The 12314-nt window shown below is 35.3% G+C and overlaps 1 protein-coding gene across 1 annotated transcript in view; it reads right to left on the bottom strand.

The window, feature by feature from the left end:
• The window catches only part of LOC137618628 (dynactin subunit 4-like), a 47101-nt gene extending 41608 nt beyond the window's left edge, over positions 1-5493 (bottom strand). The window contains exon 1 of the mRNA XM_068348739.1: positions 5330-5493. Within this exon, the coding sequence (XP_068204840.1) occupies positions 5330-5458 (129 nt within the window). The 5' untranslated portion in view covers positions 5459-5493. The remainder of the gene's footprint in view (positions 1-5329) is intronic.
• Positions 5494-12314: the final 6821 nt, after the last annotated feature.

Raw genomic sequence — 12314 nt, 5'->3', positions numbered from 1 at the left:
GATGGTACTGTGATCAGGCGGAGCGAGTGTAGGAGGAGGGAGTGTAGGCGGAGGCGGAGGAGCAACACTCTCAGCCCGACACTCACTCATCAAGTCCGAAAGCTGTGCTTGCATGGACTGTAGTAGAGTCCACAACATCGTACGCCTGGCAGATGGTACTGTGATCAGGCGGAGCGAGTGTAGGAGGAGGGAGTGTAGACGGAGGCGGAGGAGCAACACTCTCAGCCCGACACTCACTCATCAAGTCCGAAAGCTGTGCTTGCATGGACTGTAGTAGAGTTCACAACATCGTACGCCTGGCAGATGGTGCTGCGACCAGGCGGAGCAGGTGCAGGCTGGGCGAGCACAGGCGGAGCAGGTGCAGGCTGGGAGAGCACAGGTGCAGCGAGAACAGGTGGAGGGAGTGCAGGCGGTGCAACACTCTCAGCCCGACACTCACGCATCAAGACCGAAAGTTGTGACTGTATGGACTGCAGTAGAGTTAACTTGGGGTCGGCAGACACTAAGTTCTGCTGAGGTAAAGCCTTAACAGCAGAGATCTGTTGTGGCAGAACCTTACTCCTCTTAGTCGGAGTGTAATCAACTGATGACTGAGGAGAGTCAGAGCTAACCCAATGACTGCATTCGGGTTGTGAACTTTAACTTCGTACGTCTGGCATAGGTCTGGACTTAACGTTTAAGAAGTCTTGAGACCTGAGACCAGCGTTACTCTGCCTTTATTTTCTCCCCTAATCTCTTCTGCAGACGAGCAAAATAAGGGCTCAATCGTCTGCGGGTGGGAGTGACGGTCTCGGTAAGACACGCCCACAACCACCGAGAATACTTCTGTGCGCCGATCAAGGCCTGCTGAACCCTTATGCCCTTCGACATTGCTTCTCCCCTGGGCTTGGGAGCTTGCAAGAGGTCCCGGACTGGGAGGACGACTGGCGCGCACAAAAGTACCCTCACGCACTAATCACTTATCACTTTGATTTCTGTTTGCACTTATTTCACTGAACTCGAAACTTTAAGTGGTTTGTACCTGAAATACGCAATTCTATCCTTTCTCAAAGTTAGTAATTGCGAAAACAGAATTACAATGTAACAGAAAAATCTAAAGAAAGATAAATCAGTGGTTGGAAAGAGACTAAACACTAGATCACTCTAGAAACGTTTAGTTTCTTCCCCTAAAGAGACTAGGGAGAAGAGCAAAAAAAAAAACGATAACGACGTTACTCGTACGCCTGGCAGGCTTGAATGAAACGTTTATCCTCTTTCTCCCTCCGTCTCTATCTCTCTCTCTCTCTCTCTCTCTTGACTTAGAACCTGAGAGAAGAGCCCAATCATATATATCGTTAAAACATATTATTGTTAAAGGAAAAAAACTGAAAAGTTCCTTTATTAGGATCAAAACCATTAAGTTAAGAAAGAATGAACAAAACGCTAGACACGGTTACTCTTACTGCAACGTGAAACCGTGAACATTCTTTCTCTATCGTAACGATAGAGTGCAAGTTGAACGTTCTGAACGTCAACAACTGCAGAGACAAAACAAAACGTTAGTTCAGCTTTGAAAACAGTACGAGACTGTCAAAGAAAATCTTTCAAACTCTGTGGCGGAAATAGCATAATATGTTAACAGGTAAAACCGAAATGACGGGCTCAAAGTTTATTAACTTCGGTAAAAGACCGCCTACTATTAGGAAGGTCGAATATAAACAAATATAAAAATTAATTTTAATGAGTTTATAATAAAAGGAAGTTAATCGAAGAGGCCTATAAGAGGCGGAGAGATATAAAATAAATCTATAACTTTTGTTAAGCAAAATTAAGAAAGAGAGTCTATACTCTCTTAGACACCAACACTTCCGTCTAAGGGAAGGGTCGGCCATTGAAAGGTGAACGAGAGTTCATACTCTCTCGTCACCAAAATTAATCAAATTAATTCCAAAAGCTAACTAAGCTAATATAGAAGTTTTCCAGTAAAGCGACAGCCGAAATCAAAGAGAAATACTTCACCAAAGTCGTGAAAATACTCCAAGAACATAAGCGTATCCCAGAACGTCTTGCCGGAAGCACGACAGAGGAATAATTGAGGAGGTGTCAACAAGAAGTACTTGAGTACCTGGCCACAGGTGGCGCTGGTAAATACACCCCCTTCTAGTATTGTGATAGCTGGCGTATCCCTCCATAGAATTCTGTCGGGCAACGGAGTTGACAGCTACATGATTATCGGGTAAGTTTAATATTGAAAATTCCAAATTAACACAAAATCAGTAAAATTATTCTAAAGTTTAAGCCAGGAAGATATAGATCGACAACGTCTTGTTCTGAATAATACAGGAGTCACACACCTAACTACGCAAGTTGTTAATGTAAGGTTCTCAAAATTAAATATTAAGTGAAATTAGGAAAATGGGGTCAAAGAATGATGAAGTTCCCCCTGTGTTAAGTGAAGAGCACCTGGTATGCCCCAAGTTAGGTTAGGTGTGCGCTGCTAAAGGCTGACGCTTCTCTGTATTTTACGTATACCGTTTTCTCTCGCCAAACAATCCCAGGGTCTTACTCTACTCCAAGGGGATTCTCTATCTCTGAAACTACACATATCAAACGGAAATTAACCTGAAACAGAATTTTGTAAGATAATTACTGTATCTGAAAGTCCAAAATTATCCAACATACTACATCAAAGACTATTAACTAATTAAACATTTGTCCATGTTACCATAAGTGATATATAGAAGACATATTCAGCTCTATTGCAATCTTCAGTTTTTTCTATTTTCAAACAATTTTTATTAATGACACGAAACATCGACGTTAAGTGGGTTGACAAGTGACATCATTGTTCCCCGGCTAAAGTCCCGAGTCTGGCAACTCTTTTGTCACAGCCAGGATTACCAGAGGCTTAAAGGGAACCTAAATCCTATTCTGCTATATCAGAGAGGGAGTTCCTAGCATAAGGTACCCTTGTAATCTAACCTAGATCAATGTAATTACCAGAAGGACGTTTGAGTGGGCCTAAAGTCACCTCAACAAGGATTAGTGGTTTTACTTTACTATAATACAATATAATTAAAGTGATTTAACTTTACTAAAGAGCTTGTTTGAAAACCATAACAAAGATACAGCAATCCCTTGCCATACTGTATTGCAGATTTATAACTATATATGTAAATATATACGGCGGCTTCCTCTCTATATCATGAGTTTCTCAGGGCAGATAAACTTTTCAGCACAGGTATACAGTATTTTTCATATGATTATTTTTGTTCATAGTCCTTTTGGAATTTATAAAACCTTTAACTTATAGATAAAATAATGAAAAATTATAAAAGTAATGCAAAATAAATATACAGTAAATTTCAGTTTTTACTATGCAGTTTTTCAGCTATCACAGGGAAGGGAGTTTAATATATAACACTGATGATAGCCGAGGGTTTACTGTACTGCATATAATTTCATTGAAAAAAAAAAAAATCTTTCAATCCTGCTGTTTTGACATAAGCATCTCCTGAGAACAGTTCAGAAAATTCCAGACAAGTGGCGCTTCTTTCAATCTTTGATTTATCATTTTCTGCATTATTAGTACTTTTAACCACTTCCAGTCTCATATCAAGAGTTGTTCTAACTGTCATGTGATCTTCTCTTGCCCAAGCTCACCCCTCCACAACTACAATAGAAGCTCCAACACTTAATACTAACTCATCCCTGGACAACAACAGCCTTTTCAATTTTTTTATAATCATTTAAACCAGATGTGCTTATAAATATCATCCCAAAACAAGTGGCTATTTTCCTTTTGAAGGAAATAATAAGTACTTATAGTTATTTTGAACAGTTTCGACGTAGTTAATCGTCAAACATACTTGCGATGTATGATGACGGCCATACCACTTAACTGCCTTATATAAAACCGTATCGCTAAGAATACGCCAGTCTAAGGAGAGGGCACAGGCAATTAGGTAAATGGGTAAGGACACGGTTTATAGGTTAGGAGGTGTTCTATGAACGAGGGAAGTCCTGTCCGTCATTATACAAAGACCCCAAATAATTATTTTTCAAGATTTATATATGAGCAAAATTGGGAAATAAATCAGAGAAAAGTTTGTTTCATCAGTCTAGCTGGTTGGGAAGCAGACATAAGATTGTAACTTAAGTCTTCAGGTAAACTAAGGATACATCAGACTAAGACAAAGATGATCCCTTGGTGTTGCAAGCAGGTACGGATACGGCTCCTAAGTTGGGTTAAGTTTGTTTCCCTTTTAACACTTGATATTCTAGTCATAACTTTTACAATTTTAAAAATAATTAATTCCTTCAAGCATTTATATATGCATTGTTCATAGTACAGTAAATATTGACCAAATGCATCATAACTAGTCATTAATAAGAAATTTTAACGACAGCAGTTTTGACTAACACACTAATATATCTATATTACATATCTATATATATATATATATATATATTATATATATATACATATACATATATATATATATATATATATATATATATATATATACTGTATATTACTACCAACAGTGTCAAATAGAGCTTACGCTGCTCTACAACCCACAAAGTTATCTTAAAAAACAAGTTAGCAGATACTCTTGACATTCTACAAACCACAAACCATTTGTATATCAGTGGACAGTTCCTTCTATTGGGATTACAAATGGACATCAACTAACCTAAACTTTCCCCGCCAACCTAACCTACAAGCCGTGTCCTTACCTATTTACCTAACAGGGGGTTAACGCCCCCATGCGACCCCCCCTTCCATTGCCATATTCTAAGTTAGCCGTAATTATACATACAGGTAGCCGCTGTCATATATACACCCCGAGGATGTTCCCGTCATTCTACAAACTACCCCTAGAGTAATATATACATCATTAAGATGCTTTCAGCAATTAGAATCCGACTACACACTTAAGCCTAACATTTCGTAAAGGAGAATAACAAAATTAACATTTTTATATATATTGGTAAATGATAATGTTACGATATAATGGTTACTGTAGGCGGAAATGCCTTGCCATACACACACACACATATATACATATATATATATATATATATATATATATATATATATATATATATATACACTAACCTACTACCAATGACAGTGTTTAATTAAAGTTTACCACCAAAACCATCAACTAATGTAATAACCCTCAAGGTAACTACCACAGGTTAATAATAATTACCCTTATAATTACTATTCTTACGATACCGGGTCAATCTAACCAAGAGTCATAAGACAGATCGGCGTAGCAGAAAACTACATAGGACAACCTTAAAATAGCCTTAAAATATAATTTCTTCGGTAAATTCTCACCTCGTGTGACACGCAGTTCCCACATCGCAGTTTAAGACAATGCCTGCAAAAGTAAATTGAAGTAATGGGCCTCGGAAGGCCGCAAGAACAGAGAAGGCGAACTCGATCAACTTGGAAAAGGTGAGCCATGTTTGTTTACATGTGACGTCATCAGCTTTTCTTGTGGGTTTTCGTGCACACTCTGATATTCTTATTTAGATTTTTGCTTTTATAAGTAAGTTTAAGGCATATAAGTGCTTTACTTAAATTATATTATTAACAAATAATATATTTATTCATTTATAAAAGTAATTATATATTGCCATAACCGTAAAAAAAATATTTATCAAATTCTTGCGCATCCTGTGAAGCAACTGTTTTCTCTACTTTATTCCTTTTATAAGTTATTCTAAGGCATTTAAGTGGTTTATGGGTATAAATAAATGTTATTTATAATAAAATTATCTATATATTTATTAAAAAAAACAATTATACATAACCAAAAGCTTAGAAATATAAACTCGAATTTACCACCTGACAGAATTTGTTGGCATTTGGCCTTATCAGTGACGTAGAATTAAACCATTACGATTATTTTTATTTCTCAAATAAACTGAATATATTTTAAATGTAAATAAGTTATAAATATTTATCAAAAATATCTTTATCTAATCATTGATTTCAAATATTTTATCATAAACGTTTTACTAATTTCTAGACCTATTATAGTTCATATCTAATATTAAGTTTTTAACAAATATATTGAAATTTTTATGATCTTACAAAAAATCGGTTATCTATTTTGATATATCTAAAATTCATAATTTCTAATACAATGTTTTATAAAATATGTCTCTATTATTGATTTTACATTATATTTATTATATTTAATTCACGAATTTTTCCCCATATAGTGGGAACATAGGGAAATTAGAAAGCAAAAAAGGAGGTGCAACTATAGTCATAGGGGATAATGCAGAGTCCGTAAGGAATTGCCCACGGTGCACTTCACAAGGTGCACTGCTAGCACCCATCGCCTACTGAAACTCTTCTATCTTATTTCTGATTGGTGGAGAGTAACTTTAGTCCCGGACCAATCAGGATTAAGTTTCTTACGTCTTCTTCATTATCAGATATAATATATTTTATTTTTCCTTGTTTCCTTTCCTCACTGGGCTACTTTTCCCTGTTGGAGCCCTTGTGCTTATAGCATCCTGCTTTTCCAACTAGGGTTTTAGCTTATCTAATAATAATAATAATAATAATAATAATAATAATAATAATAATAATAATAATAATAATAATTGTTTGGTTCATAAGATATAAGTTTGAACTTTTGAATTTCCACCAATTCAACTGCCAGATTTGCAAGATCATTCCATAATCTGGTCGCAGGTGGAATAAAACTTATAAATTATTGTGTAGGCCTAGTGTTGAGCCTCATGATGGAGAAGGCATGATTATTAGAATTAACTGCATAACTAGAGAGAGAGAGAGAGAGAGAGAGAGAGAGAGAGAGAGAGAGAGAGAGAGAGAGAGAGAGAGAGAGGAGGAGAGAGGGAGACAGAGAGAGAGAGAGAGAGAGAGAGAGAGAGAGGGGAGAGAGAGAGAGAGAGAGAGAGAGAGAGAGAGAGAGAGAGAGAGAGAGAGAGAGAGAGGAGAAATTTTTATTTTAATCAATTTATTGCATCCATTGGTGTCAGACATTTGAGCAGATAGAGAGAGAGAGAGAGAGAGAGAGAGAGAGAGAGAGAGAGAGAGAGAGAGAGAGAGAGAGAGAGAGAGAGAGAGAGAGCACTAATTATAGCTAATCACCATTAGTTTAATTCCAGTTTTAACCAGGTCCTGGAATATTCTTCCTCATCTGGCAGTTGAATCGATGGAACTTTTAAAAATTCAAAATGGTTGCAATGGCGGAGGTCTTACCTCATAGTTTATGAATTTAAATATTTTAAATCTTTTGTAATAATGGAAGCCATAAAATACATTTTCTGCCTCATGGGAAGCCTTAAAACCTCTGTTCTTATATACCTTTTTAATTTAGCCATTCATAGAGAACTAGGTTGCTGTGGCCTGATTGGTAACGTCTCTGCGTGGTGTTTGCCGGTCGGGGGTTCGAGTCCCGCTCAGACTCGTTAGTGCCATTAGTGTCTGCAACCTTACCGTCCTTGTGAGCTAAGGTGGGGGGTTGGTTGGTTTGGGGGAGCCTACAGATCTATCTGTTGAGTCACCAGCAGCCACTGCCTGGCCCTCCCTGGTCCTAGCTTGGTTTATGAGGCCAATATCAGAGAGTTGGGGGTGGCCTATGTAAGCTTATTTCAAAGAATTCATTTACTATTTTCATCGTAGAAACCTTTGGAATTAATCCATTAATGTAATACACAAATTTGTAGATGTGTATTTCAATTGTGTATTACGTCCTATATAGTTTATTTATTTCCTTATTTCCTTTCCTCACTAAGTTATTTTTTTTTCTTTTTTTTTTTTGTAGGAGCCCTTGGGCTTATAGCATCTTGCTTTTCCAACTAGGGTTGTAGCTTAGCTATTAATAATAATAATAATAATAATAATAATAATAATAATAATAATAATAATAATAATAATAATATATTACGTCCATCATTCTCAAGATTGAACAAAAAGGTACCACATGAATGAGTACGAATTATTGTAGTGTCACCTATATCTCCTTTTATACAAAAAGTATATGTTAGATAATATATACTATTATAATGCTAATTATCATACAAAAGATATAAAATATAATAGAATACATATATTTTTCGTATTAATATGGCTATAAGTAAAATAAAAACGGTAAAATGAGATACAATATAAAAAAATGAAGCCAGGAAGATCGGAAAAAGAAGGCCAATGGCAAAAGGCCTAAGACCCATAGCTCTATTAAATATTTCTTCTAAGATATTCATGATGATGGTGAAAGAGGAAACAGAAGACCACATAAGAATGAATGAAGAAGACAATGAATGTCAAGCAGGATTTACAGGTGGAGGCAGGATAGAGGACAATATCTTTATATTACAGTATTGTGTGGAAGAGAGCTATAGTAACAAGAAACCCCTAATAGTAACTGCGATAGACTCTAGTAAAGCATTTGACTCTGTAAAAAGGGAGGTATTAATAGAAGTTTTAAAAGAATACAAAATTGACACCAAAATCATAAGTGCAATTGCAAATATTTATCAAGGAGATACTACGGCCATTGACTTAGGAGAAGGTATAGAACAAGAAATGGAGGTTACGAGTGGAATTAAACAAGGTTGCACAGGATCAACTTCACTTTTTAAATTGATTACGTATATTGTTATGAAGAAAATAGAAGAGGAAGGAAACGGTTTCATAAATCAATTAATAGAGATAGAATCATTATTTTTTGCAGATGATGCCTTAATAATTGCACAGGATATACATAATGCAAAGCGTAACATCCAGATATTAGTAGACACGTAAAAAACGTGGGTTAGAAATTAATAAAGAAAAGAGTAATTTTATGATTTACAATATGAAAGAAAAGCCAGATAACATAGAGGGAATCAAAGTAGTAGAAAGTTTGACATACTTAGGAATAAAGCTAGACAATAGTAGGAATATATTTAAAACTCAGAAAAGGGTAATGATAGAAAAGGCACAAAAATTAGCTAATTTAACATATTCAGTTATAGAGAAAAGTTGCAATAAAGTAATGATAGGAAAAACGTTCTGGAAAAGTATTGCTTTACCATCTATTTTGTATGGAACAAGTGTTATAAATCTAACAGAAACTGAAATAGAGAAACTACAAAGAATAGAGAATGGGGTATACAGGAAGATTTTAGGTGCCACAAAAAGCACATCTAATACTACTCTAAGAGGGGAGATAGGTGCATCTTCTATGAAAGCAAGGGTGATGGATGGGAAGCTGCAGTACTTAAATCGTACCCTGAATAGAAAGAAGGAAATACTGAAAATAATTATCCAGGATATTCAAGAAAAAGAAGGAAGATGGTGGAAACAACCTGCAAAGTATTTGGAAGAATTAAGTTTAGGCATAAGACAAATAAGAAGAATGAACAAGGCAGAAATAAAAACGGAAACCAGAAAGTGGGATACTGAAAAGTGGAAAGAAGAAATAGAAAGTAAAGTGAGCTTAGAAATATATAGAACGTGGAAGAAAGAAATTAAAGAAGAGTTAATTTATGACAATACATGTGCTTCAGTGATATGTTTTAGAGCAAGAACTAATACGTTAAAACTAAATATCATAAATAGACACAATGGAGGGAATGTAAACTGTAATTTTTGTGAAAATGAGGAGGAGGATTTGATACATTTTTTTTTTATTTTGCCAGGAATATAGAAAAGAAAGGAATGGAGTAATTGAGCTACAACAACCATACGACGAAGCCCTAAAGAAAATAGTAGGATTATTTTTATTTAGTGAAACAAATATAGAAAAGAAAAAAGAAGTTTTAAATCTAATGTGGAAGAAAAGACAAAACAGTACAAGAAGATAAATGTTAGAGGCGCCGTTGTAAAGGCTATGCCTCACCCCAGAACCTGAACGTTTGTAATTTGTAAAATTCTTCCTTGAACGTTTACAAAGTCATGTTTTTATTAAGTGTGCGATGAATTTAAGCTGTCTTTTGTGTTGTGTTTTTATTTACAAGATAATCAATAATTTCAGACTAGGTACTGTCTGAAAAAGGATATTTAAGCTTGACAAGCTAAACTAAATAGGACGTAGCCTCCAGACTTGAGCAGCCAGGTAAGTCCACATTAGGCCCTATGGCTTTTGTCATGATAATGTTACTTAGTTTCTAAATTTAATTCAATGTTAAGAAAGTCTGATTTTGTAAGCTAGTCATAGTAAAACCTAGGTTTCATTGTAGTGTATTACAGGGCAATGTAACCTAGGATACCAACTACCTTTTCGGTAATTTTGTATTGTATTACAGGGTGAGATTTCGAACAGAAAATATATGTTTTCCTATTGTAAATAACGTGAATTAACCGAATTTTATGTTAATTTCAATCGGAAACAAACAGATCATCCAATTAGTTGCACAGTGTCACTTCTCTTACGAATGTACTGCGAACGATAACATTAGCAATGTTACCAATAATACACAGTGTTACCAACGGCACGCTGACATTACTAACGACAGTAATGATAGATATTTCCATACGTATTTTAAATAATTTCTCCATATAAGTTTTACTCAATATATAAAAAGTACAAAAAGGGCACAGAACCTAACAAACCCACCTAACCTAGCCTAGTAGTATGACAGGTCACAAAATAACATTTGATCTACATCGGACGTTGGCACCACTGGTTACTGTATTTTTTCATGACACAATCTTTGCAACGGCGCCTCCAAAGTTTATCCAGATATACTGTTTTGTATTTTCCTCCGGTTATTATAATTTCAAGAAGGTAGTGTATAGAGGAGAAAAGGTTTGTTTTACATTTATATATCGATTCCCCAGTATGTTTTCCCCTCCCAAAACCCCGAGTTCCCACTGGGGGTCCCCCATTATCGGTGGATATAGATGTATATGTATTTCTGAAACTATTCATTTGCGACGGGAACGAGTGTCATTTTCGAAGAGAGCGTAATTTTTTCTATAAGAATAAGTAGTTGTTTTCCTAGGTTACATTGCCCTGTAATACACTACAATGAAACCAATGGTAAAAATTACGCTCCCTTCGAAAATAACACTCGTTCCCAAATTAGTAATATTTACTTAAGAATAGTAAAACTATCACCATAAACTGAAAGTAGATAGTATCTTAAAATCTAGGATTGATAGTTTTCGCTGTCTGATTGTGATGTTGGCAGATTCCAGAAAGATTTCAACTTTTTTGGAATAAATATTCAAATCTATTTGTACTTTGTCATCAGGTAACATTTCTAAGCCTGAAAATCTGTTTTGGCACTATAACAATCCTTTTTACTACTCGTGTTATCTTAGTTTTTCAATGTCATATCTGAGAATTATAAGTTAGGTTTTCATTACTTTTCCTGGTCTTCAACTTAGTGTCTCAAATGTCTGGTAGTGACTTTTTACATTATTGATAAATGGTCAAGTTGATGCTATATTTTCCGCATATCTGTGTTCAAGCAATGTGTTCCCTATTATCAGTTCGTGAGAAAAAATAAGAAAGAAAAACTTTCTTGCTGATGTGGAGTGCCATGCTCTCTCCCAGAATGTAGAAACCACGTTCCTCCATCTAAGTCTTTTTTTTCGAATCCTGTCAAGTCTTCTTTCAGTGAATACATATATCCAGGCCATATATTACAAGAACTGACAAAGGCTGCTCTAATTTGCCATCTTAGTTCAATTTTGGACACTAAGTTTCCATGATGTTAAGCTTTACTCTGGATTTTTAAACTTACTTAAGATCTTTATTTACTTATCATGAGATACTTCGCACCCTTCTCCCACTTGAAAGGGTTGCACTGGACCAAGGGACATTTCTACCATTTGAGAGTTCACTACAGGCCACTGATCTTTCTCCCTCTACCTTGCTGGAAACCTCAAGAGTTTTGCGCTTTTACGAGTAAAGAAAGAATTAAGTGTTTGCATAGAAATATATACACACATTGTCGAGTAATGGTTTTTACATTTTATATTCCATGAACTCTAGTTCTTTTAAAAATATATTTGATTGCTAATTTTTAAGTTTCCTTGTTTAATTTTTAATATAAAGATATAACATGAAAAATTCTATTAACTTCAAATATATTTACAAACTGAAACATACAAAATTAACAAACTTCGTGTATAACACCAGGAACTTCTATAATAATATAAAGGTCTATTGAAGATCTTGCGAGTAAAATCATGATAAGGAAAAGTACAGTACGTGATTACAGTCTGACGAAGAATCACGTGTATCTAAGGATGAAATAAGATCCAATGACAAAGAGTCTAAGGTCTAGGACCAATAATGAAGAAGACTGACCAAGGTCTAAGGAGTTCTGCAAAATATAAACATATT

The sequence above is a fragment of the Palaemon carinicauda genome, chromosome 25, assembly GCF_036898095.1.
Source record: "Palaemon carinicauda isolate YSFRI2023 chromosome 25, ASM3689809v2, whole genome shotgun sequence".
Classification (NCBI taxonomy): Eukaryota; Metazoa; Arthropoda; class Malacostraca; order Decapoda; family Palaemonidae; genus Palaemon; species Palaemon carinicauda.
This window is presented reverse-complemented; position numbering and strand designations above follow the sequence as displayed.